At 37.9% G+C, this 24,866-nt stretch overlaps 1 protein-coding gene across 7 annotated transcripts in view; it reads right to left on the bottom strand.

Moving 5' to 3' along the window:
- SLC44A1 (solute carrier family 44 member 1) overlaps nt 1-24,866 on the bottom strand; it is a 198,414-nt gene that overhangs the window by 114,012 nt on the left and 59,536 nt on the right. For 5 of the 7 annotated variants that reach the window (XM_031654368.1, XM_021927304.2, XM_031654367.1 and 2 more), the window contains one exon: nt 16,237-16,379. The exons of the other annotated variants lie outside the window; for them this stretch is intronic. In XM_031654368.1, the coding sequence (XP_031510228.1) occupies nt 16,237-16,379 (143 nt within the window). The remainder of the gene's footprint in view (nt 1-16,236; nt 16,380-24,866) is intronic. 7 annotated transcript variants of the gene reach the window in all.

Here is a 24,866-nt window from a genome sequence, read left to right as displayed (position 1 = left end):
AGCCTAGCTGACAAAGCAATACCTGGTCTCTTAAAAAAGAACATTTCACATGAAAAAAACAATTTTCTAGTTAGTCCAATAAATTGAAAGAACACTCCTAAATCAACTTGTTTCAGCACTCATACTGAGAAATAATATGTGTCATAAGCCAATGGCCAGAAATTTCATTTTCTTTTTAGTGTAACACCTTTTTTGAAATATAAATAACATACCATAAAATTCACCTGTGTAAACTGTGCAATTCAAAGTTTTAAGTATATTTGACTGAGTTGTTCATACAATTACTACAATCTAATTTTAGAACCTTTTGTCACCCCCAAAAGAAACCTCATAACCATTAGAATAACTCCCTATCTGTTATGGTTTAAATATTTGTCCCCTCCAAAACTCATGTTGAAATTTAATCCCCAGTGAGGCAGTATTGAGAGGTGGTGCCTTTAAGAGGTGACTGGATCATAAGAGCTCTGCCCTTGTTAATGGATTAATGGATTATCATGGGAGGGGAATTGGTGGCTTTGTAAGAAGAGAGATGTGAGTTAGCATATTAGCACACTTGACCCCCTCATCATGTGATAACCCTGAGCTATCTCAGGACTCTGCACAGAGTCCCCACCAGCAAAAGGCTCTCATCAGATGCAGACCCTCCATCTTGGACTTCTCAACCTCCATAATTATAATACATTCCTTTTTCTTTATAAATTACCCAGTTGCAGGTATTCTGCTGTAGGCAACAGAAAACAAGTGAATACATCATCCTTCCATGTCCGCCTACTCCCTAGCCCTAGGCAACTACTAATCTACTTTATGTCTCTATATATTTGCCTATTCTATACATTTCCTATAAAGAAAATCATACACTATGTGGCTGGCTTCTTTTATGAAGTATAACACTTTCAAGGTTCATCCATGCCATGGCATATATAAGCACTTCATTCCTTTTAATGGCTGGATAACTTTTCATTGTGTGGATATACCACATTTTGTTTATCCTGTCATCAGTTGATGCACATTTGTGCTGTTTTCTGTTTTTGGCTATTAGATGTTGCGGCTGCTACGAATGTTCATGTATAAGTCTTTGTGGGGACATGTGTTTTTAGTTCTCTTGGGTAGATACTAAGGAGTGGAATGGCTGGATCATATGGTAACTCTATTTTGATATTTTGATGGACTGTCAGATTGTTTACAAGAGCAGCTATCCCATTTTACATTCCCAGCAGCAACGTATGAGGGCTCTAATTTCTCCACATCCTCACCAACATCTGTAACTGCCTTTTTATTATAATTATTCTAGTGGATGTGAAATAGTAACTCATTGTGGTTTTGATTTGCATTTCTTGAGAGCTAATGATGTTGGCTATCTTTTCATGTGTGTGTTAGCCATTCATATAGCTGCTTTGGAGAAATGTCCATTGGAATCCTTTGCCTATCACAGATTTCTTTCAGATCTCTGAGGAAGATAGTAAGGCACAGATATACACTAGATATTGCCACAACATTATGAAAAAATTATATTACAACAAAAAACAAGGATGAAAGTAGAGTAAAAAGAGCATTTGGAGGCCAGGCGTGGTGGCTCATGCCTGCAATCCCAGCACTTTGGGAGGCCAAGGCAGGTAGATTGCTTGAGACCAGGAGTTTTTGAGACCAGCCTGGCCAATACACTGAAACCCCATCTCTACAAAAAAAATGCAAAAATTGGCCAGGTGTGGTGGCACACAACTATAATCCCAGCTACTGAGGAGGCTGAGGCAAGAGAATCACTTGAACCCAGGAGGCGGAGGTTGCAGTGAGCCGAGATTGCGCCACTGCACTCCCACCTAGACCACAGAGTGAGACTATGTCTTAAAAAAAAAAAAAAAAAAAAAAAAAAGGCTGGGCGCGGTGGCTCATGCCTGTAATCCCAGCACTTGGGAGGCCAAGGCAGGCGGATCACGAGGTCAGGAGACCGAGACCATCCTGGCTAACACGGTGAAACCCCGTCTCCACTAAAAATACAAAAAATTAGCCCGGCGTGGTGGGGGAGCCTGTAGTCCCAGCTACTCGGGAGGCTGAGGCAGGAGAATGGCGTGAACCCGGGAGGCGGAGCTTGTAGTGAGTCAAGATCATGCCACTGTATTCCAGCCTGGGCGACAGAGCAGGACTCCATCTCAAAAAAAAAAAAAAAAAAAAAAAAGGGCTTGGGAGAAAGTACAGGAGTCGAAGGACTAGAGGTCGAAGAATGGCTGCAGTGGGCAAAAAAGGACATGCAATGCAAGATGGAAGGAGAGAAGCCCATGGTGAGGGTGGGGGAAGTTTTGAATTACTCTGAATTGATTTTATAGGTAGAACAATTAAGGGTGATGACAAAGACCAAGCTGTGTCTATGAAAGAGGGAACCCTGAAACAAAACCTGAGAAAAAATTTAAACAGTTCCCAGGGATAGTGAGAATCAATGAGACAGAATACGTTAGAGTGCTTTGTAAACTACATAAATGTAACAGATGGTTAAAATAGCTGTGTTTTCCCCATCTAGGTTAAAAAGGGATGAAGCCTTGATAAGTAACTTTGAAGCTTGTTTCGGATGATAATGAAGATTATTATAATAAACAGCTGTTAACGTTCATGATGCCAAGCACTGTGCTAAGGCGTACCATGATTTATGATCTTTACTCCTCTAAAACACCAAAGGAAGTACTGCTACTATTTTCATTTTACAAATGAAGATCTTTTGGCCAAACATTACTGTTGTTATTTTCAACAGTGTAACCTGTCCTTCAATAATCTGCCTAATGGATCTATCCGTACAGATACATCCCCAATTGCATGAAAAATCTTACCTATTACAGAAAAACTCTGAATGTTGTTCCCATTGTATTGCTTTTATATCAGAGAATCAAATTTTTGATAATCAAACATGCCTACCTTCGAATTATTTAATTTCTTTTTTTTTCTTTTCTTCTTCTTTTTTTTTTTTAAGAAATGGAATTTCACTCTGTTGCCCAGGCTGTAGTGCAATGGTGCGATTTCGGCTCACTGCAACCTCTGCCTCCTGAGTTCAAGCAACTCTCCTGTTTCAGCCTTCCGAGTAGCTGAGATTACAGGGGCCTGCCACTGCACCTGGGGGGGTATTTTTTTTTTTTTTTTTTTAAATAGAGAAGGGGGTTTCACCATGTTGGCCAGGCTGGTCTCGGACTCCTGACCTCAGGTAATCTGCCCGCCCCAACCTCCCAAAGTGCTGGGATTATAGGCATGAGCCACCACGCCCAGCCTTATTTAATTCCTTTATTGCCTCAACAATGTATCAATTATTGAAATTATATAAAGTATAATATTCATTTATAATATTGAAATTATACAAAATATAACAATCACTAAAGTATAATATTCATTCAATTATATAAAGTAGAACATTCATTTTAAAATATTTAACCCATGTGCAACTTATTTTGCATGGTATGAGATTAAAACAGAACTAAATGTAGCTTTCTTCAAAATACTCAACCCAATGTTTTTTGTTAAACACTGACTACTTTCACAGTATTTATTTCTGCTGTTTCTATTTTGTTCCCATCACTGTTCTTAACCTATGTCCAGGTAGTCTTGTTGTTGTCCTTTGGAACAGGTTTCGGCCTAGAATGGCAATACCCCTTTCATTCTCCAAGTGACACAATTATTAATTAGATAATCACAACTATAGATACACAATCTGTACTCACACAATTAGTAATCCTTTGCTCCCATCTTTCATTTGGCTAGTACGCTAACTATCAACATTTAAAAATCATAGGACTGATACACTCTTCTTCTCATTAACAGACTTCTGGCTTTCTCTAAAAACTTAGCATCACTGGCCCTATCTACCCATACGCCAAAACTCACCCCAATTAGCAGCTATCTCCTTTATATGGGGCACACACATATAAAGTTCAAAGTGTCCAATATTCCCTGTTGTCTTATACCCAACCCATGTAAGTGATTTACAGTATCTGCCTAGGGGCTTTTGGATTTGCAGCCTCTGGTGAAACCCGTGTGTTTCCCTTCCTGCCTTCAAAACCAGGAAGTTCACAGCTAATTTAGTGCTTAATGTCAGTAACTACACTTAGCCTAGATTTCTGGTCTCATCTCTTCACTTCCATTGTGTGGCTCCTGATCTTTTTTACTCCCATTTCATTGTCTTACAATATATGCACCTACTTCTAATCCTTTCAAATTATCTTGTGAATGAGAAACAATTTAAAAACATTTCCCCTCTGAAATTCTTCCCTGGTCCTTTACTCTGTGATTTATATTATCAATCAAGTTCAATGCACATCCTACTGGGATCTTAACTGGCACTGTATTAAATCTATAAATTAATTTTGTTAGTATTGTCATCTTTACTATATTAAGACTACTCAACCAGTAGATTATACCTCTCTTGCTTTTTTTTTTTTTAAATTAAAATACTATAACTCTCTGTATTTGGTCCCACATATATCTTGTTAGATTTTATTTTAATAAAACAAGTATTATATTTTTCATTGTATTTTCTGTGCACTGATAAGACAAATGACTGACTTTAGTTAGGCATCTGTTTTATAACCTATAATTTAAGCGTCTCATTTCAAGATATGTTTTTGTTGAATCTCCTAAACATTCTAGGTTATAGCCCCTTGTCACTGGCAAATAGTATTATTTTTCTTTCTAACCACCTATACATATTCTATTTATCTCTTTTATTATGATTTGCTGCAACTAGTTATTTAAAATAGTGCTATTAAAAAGATGATGTCCTTGCTTATTTAATGAGGTAAACTACTTCTATTTCTCCATAATATTGGTAGCTGCTATTACTAGAAACTCCATCAGCCTCCTTTCATGCCATCAAACCTATAATAAAATCTATTTTCAACAAAGGTGGCAAAGTAATTCAATGCGGAAGACAGTCTTTCCAATAAATGCTTCTGTAATAACTGTATTTTTTGTATGGGAGAAAAAAGATAAACCTTGACCTTTTCTTCACACCATAATAAAAAATTAAACCAAAATTTATCATATATATAAACATAAGAGCTAACTAAAAAACTTGCAGAAGAAAGCATTAAAAAAATTGTGAATTTGGGGTAAGGCAGTAATTTCTCAGCTAGTACACAAAAAACATGAGCCATTAATAAAAACAAACAAATTCAACTTCATCAAAATTTAAAACTTTTGCTCATCAAAAGATGTCATTAAGAAAACAAAAAGCAAACCAAAGATTAGAAAAAGTAATTGCAAAACACTAAACAAAGGTCTTGTATACAGATTTAGTGCTTATAACTCATTAAGACTAACCAGTTTGTTTTAAAATGTGCAAGATATGAATACTTCACAAAAGAAAACAGATGGATGGTCAACCAGCACTTAAAAAGATGGTCAATATCATCGGTCATTAGAAAGATGCAAATTAAAACTACGATGAGATACCACTACAGATTCACTAGAATGGCTAAGAATAAAAAGAACAGAGACAGGCATGGTGATCTGTACCTACAGTCCCAGCTATTTGGGAGCCTCAAGGTCACTTGAGGCCAGGACTTTGAGGCTGTAATGTGCTATAATCATGCCAATGAATAGCCATGGCACTCTGAACCATGCAACACAGTGAGATCCTATCTCTAAAAAAATAAAATAAAATATAACAAATAACAAAAAGTCTCATAATACAAAATGTTAGTGAGGAAATGAAGCAAATATAATCCTCCTACTTTTGTAGTGGGAATGCAAAATGGTGCAGCAACCACTTTGGGAAACAGCTTGATAATTTCTTATAAAGTTAAACATCCTCACCACATGACTCTGCAATCTCAATGCTATATATCTAACTCTCCAAGAGTAATGAAATATATAACATTACATACACAAATTGTTAAAGCAGTATTACTCACAATAGCAAAAAAAAAAAAAGTTAAATATTCAAATAACCCAAATTGCAAAAAACCTAGTGAACAGATAAACTGTGTTATATCCACACAATGAAATATTTCTCAGTAATTTAAAAGGAACTAACCACTGATATATTTCACAATATGCATGAATCTCAGTAGCATTATTATGATATGTTTTAAAAGGCAGACATAAAATACTACACAATGTATAATTCTTCGTATATGACATTCTAGAAAAAACAAAACTATACTATGAAAAGCGGATCAGTGGTTGTCTAGGGACAAGAATGGGGGCAAGAACTGACTACAAAGGGGCACAAGGTAATTTTCTAAGAGCAAAAGAAGTGTGGATTGTGGTGGAAGATGCATGACTGTATATAGTTACCAAATTCAAACTACACTTGAATGAGTAAATTTTACTATATGTAAGTTATAACTCAACAAAGCTATAAAAATGAAATATTTTTAAATTTCTTCCCAAAAATCGACTTCACAAAATTCAATTTAATCTAATGAGCCCCAGCGGGTAGGTAGTAAGAATTTAGCCTTACTCAGAAAGAGATCTGGACTTTGCCCGTGACTTCTGGGAGTGAATTTCTAAGCCTTATGGGAGTGTCTTTGTTGTTTTGGTGCTCTTGGGTCATAGAAGTCTAACCATGTGTTTCAGGGTCGGGGTAGACCACTCCACAGAGTATTTAGGGTGGGGGTTGACCACCCTAGAAAGACCAACAATATTGTTTAGATTAGGAGTTTGGGATCACCTGGTATCAAACTGACCAGAGGAGCTGGAGACTGGAGACTGAGTCAGCCACATAATTATGAACACTGAGGCTTAGGTGAGCTTCTCTGGTTAGACATACTCTGTGTATTGTCACACACTGACACTGAGAAAGTACTGTGCTCTGACTCCGCACACTCCACTCTCTCCAAGGGAGACAACAATGGAAGCTCTGCCCCATGCACTCCTTTTGCTGGCTGATTTTACTCTATATCCTTTCCTAAAAATAAACCACAACCATGAGTACAGTAGCATTCAGTGAGTTCTGTAAGTCTTCCTGGCAAATTATTTGCCAGGAAATAGGTGGTTTTATGGACCCCAATCTTGCATTTGGGGTCAGATGTAAGGGTGGTTGTGTGTGGACTGTGTGCCCTCTAACTTCCTAGGTGCCCTCAACTCTCACACCCAGGTAAACACAAGTGGGTGGCAAACCAATCACCATCAAACTCATAGTTGAAGCAGTTAATAATTACCTGAAGTATATTACAAAGATCATTATCTATCGGCTCATGTACAACGACTAAAGCTTATAAAAATCTTTACAGGTGCCAGGTCACCTAGAACCGACTCAAATAGTGAGACTTCGGATTGAGCATTTGTATCAGCTATTTAACTTAGACATGGCAAATATACACACCTGGTCAAACAACACGGAGAAAAACCAATCCTCCCTTCCTTGCCACCTAGCTGCATACATGTCATCTAGTTCTGTTAAACAGCTTTTCACTTCCCTATTTAGAATTGACAAAACATTTTGACTTTCAACTCCTGCACTTTCTAAGGTATGTAGCTGGATCTCCTCTTTCAAATTGCTAGCAGTATTTTCCACAGCAAGTATTATCCTGAAGGCAGAATTACACTAGCAATACAGATGTTACCTTTGTAAAGAGATTAAAACTTTAGGCTAAAGAGTAGTGTGGTCACAAAAAATCTCCATAAATTTACCTTCTGAAAATTTAGTTAGCATATTTACAGCTTCTAATATTTTCCATAAGAGAGAATGAAAGTTTAGGAAAAAACTGTATAGGCCAAGTGTGGTGGCTCACGCCTATAATCCCAGCACTTTGGGAGGCTGAAGTGGGGGGGATCATTGAGGTCAAGAGTGTTCAAGACCAGCCTGGCCAACATGGTGAAACCCCATCTCTACTAAAAATACAAAAATTGCCTGGGTGTGGTGGTGGGTGCTTGTGATACCAGCTACTTGGGAGGCTAAGGTAGGAGAATCTATTAAACCCGGGAGGCAGAGGTTGCAGTGAGCTGAGATCTTGCCATTGCACTCCAGCCTAGGTGACAGAGCAAGACTCCATCTCAAAAAAACAAAAAAACCTGTATACATAATACAAGAAGTTTTTATTTAGAACATCACAGATGTTACTATTTTCAAATGCTTGTAAATTTGGGGGGGAAATAAGTTCTCAAATACAAGTTTATGTGAGGTATCTATCTAGGCTTCTCTTTTTCACTTTAGTAGGAGTGACAGTAGGTTAGAGTTAGAATCAGAGAGTACTGACAGAAGACAGAGAGAAGAGTGCTTTCCCTCAAAGCAAAGGCAAATTCGTCAAAGGCTTAGAGCATCTCCATTTGTTTAAACCTATCCCTAAGCGTAGGAAGAAGCAGGCTGCTCTAAGTAATACCTTAACAACAGGTAGGTAGAATATCCTGTAAAACTTAAGAATTAGTCCAATGGACACATGTATACCTCTCTTCTTCTAAGCTTCTACAACTCCACAAGATAGAGTCAGGAGTACACGACAGAGTCGGGAGAACCTTCCTGTGTGTGCCAGTCTTCCCTGGGCTTTAGGATGGCCAACAAGCATTCTAAACTGTAGACTCAGCCACACTATTCCTCAGACGATGAGAACCAAGCTTGGTATTCTAATCAGAATTCCATCTTCACCAGAAGATGGGCTCTTGGAGCCACCTCTCAGTCCCCAAACCCTCATAACCATCTATTCACCTCTTCTTCCAATCACCATTACGTGTACCATCCTTCCACAGCCTACTTTACTTGACTTTACCCTGATAAAATGCAAGCCCTGCCTTGAACCCCCAAAATATCACAAAAAATATTTTCAAAGACATCTCTATAAACTTACCTTCTGAAAATTTAGTTAGCATCTTTATACCTAAATGGGGCTCCAAAACTCTGCCTGAAATTACCCTGTCCCTGAACCGCTGTCACTGGCTGAGAGTCTTCAACTCACATGTATAACCTGCAACCAAGATGCTGCCCTGAAGGGGAAGTCAGAGAGATTCAAGACTGAGAATCGGACCCAATTTTGCTGGAGGAAGAGAGTCATGAGCCATAGAATATATGCTATAGAATATATGTTAGAAGAAGCTGAGAATGACTCCCAGTTTATAGCTAGCAAGGAGTCCTACAGTCCTACAGCCATGTGAAACTGCACTCTGTCAACAGCCTGAATGAGCTTGGAAGAGGATTCGTTCCCTAGAACCTTAAGAAAAAAATCACAGCCCTGCCAAGACTTTGATTTCATCCTTCAAACCCTACAGCAGAGAATCTGCTAAGCCATGCTGTGCACAGACTTCTGATCTACAGAACTTCATTGTTTAAAGCAACGAATTTGCTTCAATTTCTGATTTACAGAACTTCATTGTTTAAAGCTGCTTACTTTATGGTAATTTGTTACAGCAACTTAGGAAACTAACACAATAGTGGTTCCCGTACTACCATCAAATTGCCTTATTTTCCTCTCCCCCACCAGCCTGCCGTTAGGAACTCAGGAAAGTGGAGTCACTCAGCTTTCAACAGACAACACTTTTACATGACATTCCAACACTGAACTGTCATAATTTCTCCATGTATTTTGTCTTTCCCACTAGAATGCAAGGTCTTCAAGGACAGGGACTACAAATGTCTTTTTATCCTTTATATTTTTTTTCATTACCCAAGTAATATATATTGATTATAGAAAACTTAGGAAAAAAGAGATAAGTACAAAATTAAAACCATCCATAATTCAACTGCTAATCACACTGCTGACATTTTCATGTCATTCCATACTTTTCTATGTATATGTATATTTTTACATATATAAATAAAATAATGCTGTACATACTGGTCTGCAATTTATTTTTCCCTTAATAATGTTATGCATATATTGCATGCTATGGACATACTTCTACAGCATCATTTTTACTGACTCCACACTGTCTCAGACCGGCCCAGGACCTCCCATTGTAACCTCTCTCATGGCCTTCCCATTATAACCTCTCTCATATCCTTATACCTCTCTCTTCAAAACACTTCCTATAGCTGTAATAATTTGTGATTGTATGATGATTTTATTGTTTTCTCCACAAAACTGTAATTCCCATGAGATTAAAGAAAAAAAGTATGCTTATTTTGCTCAGGAGTATAATCTCAAGTGCCTAACTCAAAAAAGATGGCCAGGAAATAGAGTTCACGAATGAATGAATGAATGAATGAATTTAACCAAACCTTTCTTTCAACCACTTAGGTTGCTTGTTATTTTAGTATTCGTAATAGTGGTCTGTAGCACACGGCTGATTTTCAATAAATGTTTGCTGAGGGCTAAATAAAATAATAAACATAATTTTCAAAAATGGTGAAGGATAGTCATTCAGGAAACAGCAGTATGATTTAAGTCATCACGAGGAAGAGAAGTCCTAGCCACATAATGAAAACCTGTGCAAGTACTTAGCTGATAAGAGGACCAACGCAAATATTTTAGCATATTTTATCTGTATTTTTCTAATTCTTTTTCAAACAGGAACAGGTATGCACAGTCAACAAGATTCGGTTACTCTTTAAAAAGTCTTCAAAAGAGGCATGTTTTACATGCTGACTAATTAAAGAATAATATTCTCCCTAAAATAGATGGCTATATGGTTAGTATAGGCCTAGAAAGTTTGGCAATCATTTAAAGAGCAAGCACAATCTTCCTATTGGTACAATCCCCTAAATAATCCTCTGCATAAGTTAATATGTGATCATGGGGTAGACTGAACCAGAGACATTAAGATACAGGACTCTCACTTTAAAGAAGGTGATCAGTGGCCACTAAAGTCCTATTCTGCATATGTGTAGATACTATAAAAATGGAGAGTTTCCTTAAAATAAGACCACTGTTTATTAAACAATCAATTATCTTATTTAAAAAACCCCATTATCAATTTGAAGCTAAGTATTTTTCAGTAAATATTGAAAACATACAAACGGCAAAAAAAAAAAAACAAAAAACAAAAAACAAAAAGACAAAAAACGCAGTTCCTCATCACAATTCATATTCTTTATTTGACAGAGAAAGAAATAGACAAAATTGCCTTCAAATTACTCAAAGCCTTCCTAGATTGTGTAAGGGCTTTGGTTCCTTTCAAAGTTTTTTTAGCGTGAGTGGGGACTCATCAAGTTCCCCCCAAAATTTCTTTCATCTTTAAATGTTGGGAGGGAGAAACCCCCAAAGCAAAAAAGGTGGGAAACTGGAATTACCACACAGCTCACCAGATCTATTATAGTGCATGATGCAAAGAGCACCGACTGAGGGTGAGAATTGAGTGCTGGTCTATCTCCATCAAGTCCCTCATGTTTCCTAGACTCAGTTTCCTCACTTGTAATATGATCTCAAGGATCGTTTTAGCACAAAAATTTTAAGCTTTGAGTATCTTGCCAATGAGAACAATTAAGAGAAAGAAGTAAAACTCATACCTAGTTTTTACTAGGTACTCTGGTAAAGATTATGCAGGAAATTGAAAAGAGCTCAAATAAAATGCACCCCCTATAGATTTTACTCATACATAGATGCTATCATCCTCTGCAGACCTCTAGTTCTTTACATCCTGTTAATACAGATTATCTGAAATTGGAGAGGCATTTTAGGGTAATGGAGCCTTTATCAGTGATTGGGACTTTAAATGGCTTCCTTGGAAGAAAGACAAAAAGATAAAAAAGAAAATTAGATTTGTGCAAAAATATATCTTTAAAACCTCTATGGAAGAATTGATATTCATGCATGAGATATACTGGTAAAACTTCTTGGAGTAACAAAGAAAGCGGACACTAAGCTCTGTGTTAGGACTGTTTGAAGAATGAGGAAAAAGTTCTAATAATGATACAATGTTTATGTCAAAAAGATTAAGAGCAGTTCCCTACTTACTGTCACCCAGCTTTACAATGATGACCTAGTTTACAAAGAGCTACCACCACTTTGCCACATCTTCTCCCATCTCAGGCACCCAGTACCTGGGAGCATCTTTGGTAGATACACAACACCCCTGCCCTCACCCCAGTCTTCTCCCCAGAGGCCAACAAAGCTAGACCTTTTTTTTGTCCTAGCTCAGTCCACACACTCACTAACTCAGGTATCTTGCCACTAAACAGGACCATCTCTGGTCTGTCCAAATTGATATGGAAGACAGGGAGCTTCCATTCTGGGAATAACAATAATAGTAACAAGGCTGGGCGCAGTGGCTCACGCCTGTAATCCTAGCACTTTGGGAGGCCGAGGTGGGCAGATTGCCTGAGCTCAGGAGTTCAAGACCAGCTTGGGCAACATGGCGAAACCCAGTCTCTGCTAAAAATACAAAAAAAATTAGCCAGGCGTGGTGGTGCATGCCTGTGGTCTCAGCTACTCGGGAGACTGAGGCAGGAGAGGCCTGAACCCAGGAGGAGGAGGTTGCAGTGAACCGAGATCATGCCATTGCACTCCAGCCTGGGCAACAGAGCGAGACTCTGCCTCCAATAATAATAATAATGATAAATTTTTATCTAAAATTGACATATATACTCTGAGGCTACTTATATATTATAGACCTAAAGATTGTGGACAATCTAGAATGTGGCAGAAAAAGTATGTTTTTGGAATTCCCAATCAGAGTACAAAATATATTACTACCACCCTGATCCCCACCATCAAAAAAATGGCAGCCAGCAAGGAACAAAGGCCCTCAGTCCAACAGCCCTCAAGGAACTGTATGCTGCCAACAACCACAAGAGCTTAGAAGGGGAACCTCCCCTCATTGAGCCTTTGATGAAATCTCAGCCCTGACCAACAATTTAAGTGCAGCCTTGTGAGAGTCTGTGTCTGTAGACCCAGGTAAGCCACATCCAGATTTCTGACCTACAGAAAGTGATCACAAATGTATCTTAAGTCACTAACTTTACAGTAATACTGTTACCTAGCAACTGCCAATTAATACAGACAGATGAGAAACACACAATATAATTAGGGCGCAAACTGAAGGCAGTAGAATAACAAGTATAATATAGAAAAGTTCAGGTAATCAAAGTAAAGGAAAGCTCACTACGGATAAGGTTAGTTTTGAAACATTTCATACAGAGGTTAGCTATGAGACGCGTCTTAAGTGTTTCAAGAATTCAGCCTGGCAGACAGGTAGAAGGAACAGCAAAGAGGTAAGAATCAATTGAATGTCCCAGACAATAAGAACATCACACTGAGGAACAGTGGGAGGAGACTGAATAGGTGAAACGGGTCCAGATTACAAGAAGCCTGGAAGGGCAGGGCTAAGTGGGCTCTTCTTTGAGGCTATAGACAACACTACCAAAGGAAAGGCTCTTGAGGAGGGAAATGACAACATAAGAGCCCTATTTTAAAGAACTTAATCTTATCACAGTATAAAGGATGGAGCAGATTAGAGATAAGACGACCAAGAATAGATACGCTAGCACAACAGTCTTCATGAGAGGCCAACAAACATGGGGAAAAAAGGTTCACACTCATTAATAATCAAAGACATGCAAATTAAAACTATAAAACACTATTTTCTGGCTTAACAAATTAGTAAATAATAAAAACTAATAATACTAGCAAAGATAAAGCAATCTCAAACACTGTTCGTGGGAATATAAATGGAACAGTCTTTATGGAAAGCCATTCAGCAATATGCATTAATAATTTTAAAATGTTCAAATTCTCAGACTCACTAATTTACTTCTTAAAACATATTCTAAGGAAACAAATTGATTTATTCATTAAACAAGCATTTAAATGTGTGCCTACTATGCTCTAGGCAAATATATCTCTTCTCTCATGGCACTTAGGATACACATTTAACAAATAATCAAAAAATAAGTATATACTTACACATATTATAGGATACAATGAGAGTACTTTTGAATATCGGATTTAAATTATGAGAACAAAAATACCTCTCTGGGAAGCGAAGTGACATTTATGCTGAGAGCTGAAGGATGAGTAGAGTTTAGCCATGTGCAGATTGGGAGGAATTTTTTTTTCTGATAGAAGAAACAATATTCATGAACCCAAGAAAGAGTTATAGTTGAGATTTTAGAGGACTGATTTGTTGACTTTTTCAACAAATATGTATAAAGGTCCTAGTAAGACCAGCTACTGTACTAGCGGCTGACAGTAAGGAATGGGAGAGTGATCAGGGTTAGGCTGAAGTACTAGCAGACAAAACAGGTATAAAAATACTATACAGCTACAGAAGGGCCTATAGTTCGTAAGGAAGCAAAGAAGTATGAGGAAATAAGTGTAAAGGAAGGAAACCAATACATTTTCAGGAGAAAGAAGAGGATGGAATAAAGGTGACAAACACAAAGACTGCTGCTTTTCTGTCTCTTTTCAGATCGAAATATTATAGACTTATCTGAGAAAGGTAAAAAAAAGTCTGTTCTTTTTTTACAAAAACATCTATAGACAGAAATACTTAAGTAGGTTAGCACTAAAAAGGTCATACAGTAAGAGAAGATGAAGTAGAAATCAAAAATAAATTTTAAACATGTGTACATGAATTAGGGAACAGCTACACTTGGGAAACTATTTTGCCTCTATATGAATGGCTCTTGACTATGCTAAGCATTCAGGGAACAGTGATCACATTTTCAGAATAATAAGTAGCCTCTCTTGGAAGAGGCCGAAAGGTACATAGAATAATCCAAGTATTTGCAATCTGCTCCACTGAACAGATGAATCACCACAATGTTAAATACGAAGAGTGGCATTTACACAAACTTTATGGTGAGAACAGGCTTGGAGTCCTGGCAAGTTATGAAAGGAGCCATTAAAAATGATTCCAATCCCATGTAAGTAGAAGACCTGAGGGAGTAGTTCCCTTTTCCTCTTATCTCCTTTATCTAAATTGTAATATTTTATATTTGATACATGTCAGCAGCATTAAAGAGTTAAATAATATTTTACAGAGTAGATGCTATCTACAAAAAAATAGTACTGTGGAACTCTGTACTATATTTGCAACTTCTATGAGTCTAAAGTTATTTCAAAATAAAAATTAAAAAAATATGCATAGTCTTGCTACAAGAAATAACATACAGTCTCAAATTTGCGTTAATTTCATGAAGCAATCATAAAGAAGAAGAAATGTAATAATTCTTCCAATTGCTAAGAGTCCAATTTTCACTTCTCTCAATGGATGCAGGTGCATATCAAGAGAAAAACTCATCTTCTGGGCTGGATATTCTACCGCCCACCAGCCATGTGACTTTGGGAAAATTACTTCAGTCTTCCAAGCCTCTGTTACACCTACCTCACAGGGTGGTATCACATGCTAGTTGACTTTGGGATGCTATAAAGATACTCATTGTTGTCATTTACAATTTTGTTTATTTAAAATGCATTATCTTATCTTCATTAATGGGAGGAATAACACTGAGAAATTAACTATTTGGATTTCTTCAGGTTTGTAACATTATCAAATTAATCTTATACTTCCCACTAGGGGCCCAGATTTAACCAACAGATTTATATAATAATAAATACAGTTATTACATATTACGTTCCTGGAAAATGCTTTATAATAGACCTACAACCTTAAAATGTTACCTGCTTAGCCTTTTCCTATAAAGTGCATTAACTGGATTAGTTAGCCTACTACCTTAAAATTAGTTTTGCTAATTCTGAAGAACAAATGCCTAATAAGGCTTCATGGGGCACAAATATATAGTTTACACAAATATATTAGCATCATACATAAAATATGCTAGATGAAATCTATTTTCCCCACAGGTATTAAAAACAAAATGATAGCTCTTTTGAAGAAAAAGTCAATTAAGTCAGGAATCTCATGAAATCTAAAAGATGAATATTGAGAAGCCAAAGCAAATTTTAAAGTCTGACAAAATGTATATTTTATAAAATAGGAAACTGATGTATACTTATAAATGATACCACATAAAATATTTTTTATAATGTTAATATTTCAAAATCCATTATCATCCCTCTCTCTCCCATTAAGTATAATCTTAGAGGAAAAAAATGTTACAGGGTTAAAACTAGTGCACAGCTTAAAGGCTAATGGGAAAAAAAAAGAGTAAAAGAACAACCTTTTCAAATCAAGCCTTTACCCACTAACATGGATAAAGGTAGCCCATTTTAACATGGTAACTAATTCTGTTTCCTGAAGAATATATTTGTAGACCAAAAACAAGAATGATTCAAGGGTTCAGTGAAAAAAAATCAAACACACCAACAGAAGTCACATAAAAATAATATTTGGTAAGATATTATCTTTAAAACAGTAAGAATAGCAGGATTTTCTCTGTGCCTCTTTCAAAGTTTCCATGTGTTCATCATTCAGCAACAGTCTACTCACTTCCGCTGGGTGTGGTCCATGCCACTGTTTGGTATTGCTTCCAACTTTGTATTTTTCTGCCCACAGATATTTCCATAGCTGTCGTATCCTGACACTAGTCTTGCTGCTGCACCTGTTGCTATTGAAAAGCCACAAATAAATCCCTAGGAAAGAAACAGAAAAAAACATACAAATAAACCATTTCAATAGCCAACAGTCACTAGTTGATACGATAATGAGCTTCTTTTGTCTGCTGAAAGGAACAAAGAGCTATCTTTCCTTACTGCAAACACTATTCTACTGTTTTCCTTGGATTGCACAAGCAATACAAAGAAGTCCATAGGGAAACACTATTTACTACCATAACAAAACAAATCCTAACCTTTACATCACAAGATCATCTTTGAATTTTATTAATAATAATAATAGTAATAATATCAGCTTCCCTATACAGAACACCTGCTCTGTGCCAGTCTGTGCACTCTTAATAGGTGCTTGTAGTACATTATCTCTAATCTCATGATGAAGATTATGAACTGAGGCCTAGAGACGTTAAACAAGTTATCCGAGGCCATCAAAGCTAGTAAAGATCAGAGCACAGAATCAAACCCAGCTTCCCTCATTCTTTAGTTTCATTTGGTTGTAAAGGGGTTCCTTTAAGTGAACATCAGCAAAGGATGAAAGAAAAAAATTCAAAGAACAATAGGAACGGGGGTTTTGAATCATTATCGCTTCAGTGCAAGCAATACTTCTGTTTCCTTCCTGCAATAAAGCTGTATACAAGTCAAAGAATTACATCGTGAAGCACTGCCATGCTCTTAATATTGAAGACTGGAGGACAGTAAGGCACTGGCTTTGTATACTGCAAAGGTCACTTCATTTCATGGGAATATGCTTCATCACAGTACTAAAGGCAAATGGTAGATACTTCAGAAGCACATCATGCTTGCTAAGTCAAGCATGCACTAACCAAAACAAAGCAATAAAAGCCTATGCTTGACAGCAAGCGACTAGCCAGAAGAACAGGAAGTAAAGTGAATCACTACTGATAAACTGATTGTATTTGGGGGGAAAGACTGAGGCTAAGAACTATTCTTGCAACCTGGTCATTAAAAGGTTACGTTTTTATTATCTTTAGTAAACTGGCTATGAAGGCAGAGACTATCATTATTTAATTAATCACAGCCAAGTATCATGAGTAGTACTTATCTAAATAGCCTTGCTAGATCTAAGGCCTAGAGTGGAAAATACTATACTCATATGCAATTCCTCAGAGAAAAGTATTTCCCCTTTAAATATACTTACCTAAAAAGGCAAACAAATTGTTTTCTAAACAAGCCCTGCACTTTCATTGTGCAGGTAAGGGAGCTACAAGGAAAGAGTAGAGACCATAGCTACAGTCAGTAGAAACTTCTTGAAGCTATACTTTGTAAAAAAATAGACTGAGAGTGGAGACTATCCCTGATTTGCTACTCACTAGCTTCAACTTTCTGTCTCAATTTACTTATCTGTAAAATTGAGATAATGAGTGTATGTAGCTCACTGGGCTGTTGTAAGGATTAAATGATGTAATCCAGTAAAATGGTAAAAAAAATCTGCCTGGCATATAGTAAGAGCTTAATAAAGTCTTAGCTATTATAGTTGTTAGGTACTATTATTATAAGTGAGAATATGCTACAAGGGAAAGATGGTGGGCTTCGGGGTCAGAAAAGCCTGCGTTGATCAATGGAATACTGATGACTCCATTTTCTTCTTGGGTGACCTTGGACAAACTTACTTAATTCTGTGCCTCAGTCTGCCATCTGTAAGTTAAGGTTAAAACCACTTACCACAAAGGCTGTTGTGAGAATTACATGAGATAATACATGTTACATGTAAAGTGCATGTCTTAATACATGTTAGTCTCCTTCTGCCTCCAAGCAGCACAAACTGCTAGCGGTGGGGTTAGACACAGCTGGTCAGTACTTACTCATTCACACTCACCCTGTTGCCCCTCTCCCCCTCTCCTGACTCCTCCAAGGACACTGTAGGGCAATCAATCCCACCTCACAACTTCAACCCAATACTAAGACATGGAAAAAAAATATTTAATCCTTTGCATACATATTTGCATATTTACATGTGTGAATCAGCATACCATTTTAAGCATATCTTTGAACTCCAAATTAGGAAGCCCTGTGCTGAGTAAAAAGTGGAAAAGGAGGTAAGTATTAGGAGGTTTAATAGCTAACCTTTCCAATACTTTTTTTTTTTAAGACAGAGTCTAGCTGTGTTGCCCAGGCTGGAATACAGTGGCGCGATCTTGGCTCACTGCAACCTCTGCCTCCCGGGTTCAAGCGATTCTCCTGTGTCAGCCTCCTGAGTAGCTGGGACTACAGGCATGCACCACCACACGCAGCTAATTTTTGTATCTTTAGTAGAGAAAGGGTTTCACCATATTGGCCAGGCTGGTCTCGAACTCCTAACCTCAAATGATCCATCTGCCTCAGCCTCCCAAAGTGCTGGGATTACATGCGTGAGCCTCCACGCGAGGCCTCCAACACATGTTTTAACAAGAAGACTCAGATTAACAGTAAGGGAATGGACTTCATATTCAGTAAGACCTGGATTCAAACCCTCACTCTACCAATTACTATCTGTGTAATTTTTATCTAATTACATACTTAGACTCTGTTCCCTCCTCTCTAACACAGAGTAATACCATCTATTTCACAGCCTAATGAGGAGAACTGAATGAAATAACACATATCCAATCCCTAGCTGACCGTCTGGTACATGGCAGGTGATCAATAAATGGTAGCTGTTAGCGGTGAATTTGAATGGGAAAGTCAGACTAAAGAGGTTAACAACAGTAACTGGACACTAACAAAAACCCCTTCGGTTCTGTTTTAGAACAAAAATTTCTAGGGGGAACAGCGAGAATGTCAGTAATTTTGTTACTGTACAAAAATATTTTCAGACCACAATTACAATCTTCTTTCACTACTAATCTAGAATAGCAAAGTTGTTACATAATTAAAAGGTTATGTTCTTCTTTTACTTTTTATAGGAATTTTCTTCTTATGTTTGGTAAGTACATTGTGTTACAGATTCCTTTAAGTGGCTTCTGATTTCCTTTTCTGACTATTTTTAACAGTACTGTTGGACATGTGGGTTTTTTTCTTTATCATCATAAGCCACCTCACATCCCTCTCGGATGTAGGCAGGGGTATAAATTGTAAATGTTACATATATATGCTAAAATGGGACACTGACATATTTTCACATAGGCCACTTAAACTTCTTAGTAGCTTCCAGAAGTATTAGAGAGGGTGGAAAGCTGCCAGGGGTGGGGGGTGGGCAAGGAGAATAATAAGCTAATAAGATGAGAAGAAACCATGACTATTATCCTAGGGACTTCTCATATGGTACAACCACTGACAATGGGGAACTAGGCCAAATACAATTAAAAATACAATATCTTTAAAAAGAAAAATTCTAAAATCCAAATGTGGGAAGCAATATAATTTCAGAAAGGAAACAATGTGGTACATGAAATTAAAGTGGGGTGAGAGAAACTTTACAGAATACACTCAATAATTTAATGGTTCAGCAGAGAGAGAGGGGAAAGGCATTCAACAGAAGGAAAAATCACATTAATGAAGCAAATGATAAGGGGATAAGGAAGGCTTTCATAAGCGTGGAGTAGGAAGCAATCTTAGAGAGAAAGTAAGACTATTAGCAAGGAAGAAAATCATGGCTAAAATGTTCAAATGAGTGAGCTATGGAAGTGCTTTCAGCACTGCTATTTTAAGAGAGAGAAGAGGAACAGACAAACTTATTCACAAATAGGAGGTGACTCAAATCAGATGAAGGCACACAGGGATGGTGGGTCAGCGGCATGACCTGGCAACTCATAAGTACCGACTGCCTAAGTGGGAGAAAGACAATTTGCTCATTAATGAACTGTGCTCATATTCCCTTCATATCACAAGGTCTAGTTGTACCTAAGTAAGGGCTTATGCTTAGTTTTATTTGCTATTAGTAAAAAAAAAAAAAAAAAAAAAAAAAAAAGACACACTTTCATTTCACAAGCATGTTTGAATTGTATACCTAGAGCCTCTACTAAGTAACTGAACAAAGCAGAAGGACTAAATTTAGTTTTGAAAAAAAATGGTCAACAAAAACATGTATAGAGTGGGTGGGAGATGGTGTATGAATATGGCAAAATGTTTCAAAATAAAAAGATAGAGAAAAAAAGGAGTTCTGCTTACAGCCCTCTCCCCTGGAATTAATGAAAACATATACTGACTCTCTTTTTCTCAGATACCACTTCACCTCTATAAAGCCCATATCTCATCAGTGCTTGGGCTCAATCTTATAACAACTGATTTGTAAAATCTTGGAACATTTGGCTTCTGTTTCTCCTCTTTTGGGAACCTTAAGATACAGAGGGCTATGAGGACCCAGCAAACAGGGCAGGATTAGTATCCTACCCTAGAAAAGGCCTGATGCGGAGTGAATATTTATATAAACAAATTAAACAAAATGAATTATAAACTTGTGTCAATCTGTCAGATTCCCAGACTTTTTAAAACATGCAATAGGATGCGTCTCTCTAAGAATGAGGAAAGAAGAAGGAAAAAAAAAAAAAAAACCAGAATGAGGCCAGGAGCAGTGGTTCATGCCTGTAATCCCATCACTTTGGGAGGCTGAGGTAGGAGAATTACTTGAGGCCAGGAGTTTGAGATCAGCTTGGGCAACACAGTGAGACCCTGTCTCTACAAAAATAAAAATATTAGCCAGGCACGGTGGCACACGCCTGTAGTACCAGCTACTCAGGAGGCTGAGGCAGGAGGATTGCTTGAACCCAGGAGTTCAAGACTGCAGTGAGCCATGATTGCACTACTGCACTCCAGCCTGGGCAACAGAATAAGACCTTGACTCTGAAAAAAACAAAATGATAGAAAGTCTAGGAAATAACCACTCAATAAGCATTTATTCTGCATATACAAATGCAAGGTTTATCCTAAAAGAACTGAAATGTTCTCAAGAGAGAAGGAAATAATGGGCATGACGGAGCGAAATCATAGGCTCAATTTCATGGGCAGCTAAAACAATGAAAAGAACACAGACAAGAAAGACTGAAAACTGACCCTCACTTTGCCATGAATACTCCTTACCATCATGAGCAAGTAACTTTTTATTCCCTGAGCCTCAGTTTCCTTATTATCACAAGGATAGAATTAGATGAATCTCTAAAGCCCTTCCTCTTCCAAACTATTATGTTTCTAAGGGAAAGCAGATACAAAGTGCAATTTTTAAGAATATACTTGCAGGGAGAGGTTCACACCTGTTTGGTTTACTACAGTGTCTGAGAATAAATAAAGCAAAACCAGATTAAAAACAAACGAATTTAACTGAACTACATACTTAAAAATGGTTAAAATGGTAAATATTATGTTAGGTACAATATTAATAGGTAATTACCACAAATTAAAATAAAGAAAGGAAACAGACTTAATAGAAAGTCATTTGGATCAGGTAACCTTATGGTAATTTTTTGGCATATTGTTCTTCTTATATCTGTGATCCCAGCAAAGAACAGCCCACCAAACAGGTGACTAAATAGTGCAGTGAATCTCTCACTCTGTTCTGCATGCTCAGCAATAGTTAATGAGGTAGAAACATCATGCCCTGGGAAGTAAACCAATGCTATAAAATAGAAAAGGTCCTTCCATGAAAGCAGTCTGAAGGGACAAACTATGAGATGATGTCCCCTAAATCCAACTCTAGTCCAGATCATTCTCCAAGATTCCAACTCTGCATTTCCAGCTGCTTCTCCTTACTCACAAATTCTACATGTCCACAACTCATTTTCTCATCCCACACTTCCCTTTCCTCCATATGCTCTGTCTCCATTGGTGGCACCACTTCTAGATGGCACACACAAGATACGAAGTGGAAGACTGCAATCTCCTCTCTCCGTGCTTCTGCCCCTCACCCTAGCTTCCTGAAACCACACTAGAGGAAGAGGTAATGGCAAGCGATTTGGTCAGAGCCTGAGATATTGATGAGACCATGTTTCACTGGCAAGCGAGGTTACTGTGTCCTACAGGTCCATGTTCTAAAGTTTTTTCTGTTGTCCTCAATTCCAGGCAACAGAGTGGGGTCTACCTCTTGAGGCCTCCGCTTCTCCCTCTTCTCTTCTGGGTTCAGTGCTGCCACTATGTAATCTTAAGACAGTTACTGAGCTTATCTCTATGCCTCTGTTTCCTTCTCTGTAAAATGGGAATGTGATAACAACAATATATACTTCCTTGAGCAGGTGTAGGAATTAAATGAGTTTCTATGTGTCAAGTGCTAAGAACAGTGTCTAGCTCACAGTAAACAGCAATAACTACTAGGGTAAGTAAGTTGTAGGGGATCTCTGTATCTTCTATTTTCCATGGTAAGCACTCTTGTTAGGGCCATCCAGCTGCCTCCGTTCTTGCCTTTGTGTGGTAAGCTGATCTGGGCAGATTTCGTCCAGGTAGATCTCCATTCTCTTTTCTTCTCCTTTTCTGACAAACACCTCTCCTTGAGACAGAATGAAGTCAGACCATCCTAGATAGGAAGGAACTTTAGCCTTTTGGGCCCAAGCTTCATTCCACAGGTTACTTTTACCAGGGAGTAACTTACTGGGCATAATCAGGTATTTACTAATAAAGTGGTGCTTTATTTATCCATCCCACTCTTGTTTCAAGATGTGTACAGAAACCGTGGTTGGGAACCTACCAGGAGCTGGGGTGGGATTTGAGCTGAGAAACCTATCCTGAACCCCCAACACAAAAACCTCTTAGTCATCCTTGATCTATCTCTCCCTTGTCTGCAACACTGATAACACCATTGATAAATGTTATGGATCCAAATTCTTCAATCTCTCTCTTCTTCTCTTTTAGCACTTCTTTATTTCAGGTTTTTCACCTCTTATCTGGACCATTACATCAGCCCCCAAAGTGATCTACCTGAAACCTCTTTCCACCTTCCAAGCCATCTTTAACATTAGCTGCCAGGACCAGCTTTCTAAACCCACTCTTAACACTTCTTGCTCAATACATTTCAGTGGTTGATATTTTCAGTGGTTGATCTTTTCAGTGGTTGATCTGTACCTATAATAATGGGTCTCAACTTTGGCTGAACATCAGGTTTGCAGAGATTATATGAGAACCATTGAGGTAGGGCTGAGGAATTAGGGTTTGTTTTTTTTTTTTTTTTTTTTTTAGAAAAGATCCCAGCTAATTCTAGGCTGGGCACGGTGGCTCACACCTGTAATCCCAGCACTTTGGGAGGCCAAGGCATGCAGATCACTTGAGGTCAGGAGTTCGAGACCACCTGGCCAACATGATAAAACCCCTTCTCTACTGAAAATGCAAAAAGTAGCCAAGAGTGGTGCTGGGTGCCTGTAATCTCAGCTACTCAGGAGGCTGAGGCAGGAGAATCACTTGAACCTGGGAGGCAGAGGTTGCAGTGAGCCAAGATTGCACCCTGCACTCTAGCCTGAATGACTTAGCAAGACTGTCTCAAAAAGAAAAAACAAAAGAAAAGAAAAAAAGAAGAGATCCCAGCTAATTCCAATGTACAGCTAGGGCTAAAAACCACTCGTTTACTCCCTTAATGAAATACACAAATTTAGCAGTGCAATGTTACAAGTAATTTTTTGGAGCAGAGTAAGTATATGCTCAGTAATCCCAAAATAGTGATGAAAGTTCAAATGTAGAAGATAGCACTTAAGAAGGCTGAGAGTAATTTGCTTTGAAAAACACTCTAAGTTCTAGACAACTCAAGCATTAGAAAAACCTTGAAACTAAGGGAAGAAATAAAAGAGAAGTACAAATATTGAAGAGATGAACATGTATAAAGATTCAGGCCGGGCGCGGTGGCTCAAGCCTGTAATCCCAGCACTTTGGGAGGCCGAGGCGGGTGGATCACGAGGTCAGGAGATCGAGACCATCCTGGCTAACATGGTGAAACCCCGTCTCTACTAAAAATACAAAAAAAAACTAGCCGGGCGAGGTGGCGGGCGCCTGTAGTCCCAGCTACTCGGAGGCTGAGGCGGGAGAATGGCGTGAACCCGGGAGGCGGAGCTTGCAGTGAGCCGAGATCGCGCCACCACACTCCAGCCTGGGCGACACAGCAAGACTCCGTCTCAAAAAAAAAAAAAAAAAAAAAAGATTTAATGGTAGAGATGAGTGAAAGATGACAAGATCTTAGAATATTTAAGAACCAGACCATAGGTATCAAAAAATGAGCAAAAAGCTGCAAATAAAGACAGAGAATAAAGGTATGGTTTGAGTACCAGGCTGCAAGATTACTAAGAAGAAACAATCTGTAAGAGAAGCAGGCAGCTGGGCCACTCGATTAAAAGAACATAGCCAGAAAGTTCCAGTTTCTATTCTATCTTTGCCACTTATTTCCAGCAGTATATTATTAGATAAGCTAATATTTAACCTTGCTATAGTTTGTCTATAAGCAGGGGATAAAACCTATTTCATAGTCATTTAAAAAAATTTAAAAGATACATATTTTGTGTGTGTGTGTATATATATATACACACACACACACGTACTAAAGTGTTGAGCATAGATTAATGCCCAACAAATCTAAAATTGTTTTAGATTTGTTTTAGAACA

Source organism: Papio anubis, chromosome 13 (assembly GCF_008728515.1).
Source record: "Papio anubis isolate 15944 chromosome 13, Panubis1.0, whole genome shotgun sequence".
In the NCBI taxonomy this organism is placed as follows: Eukaryota; Metazoa; Chordata; class Mammalia; order Primates; family Cercopithecidae; genus Papio; species Papio anubis.
Note: the sequence above shows the minus strand (reverse complement) of the source record. Positions and strands in the feature narration are given on the sequence as shown.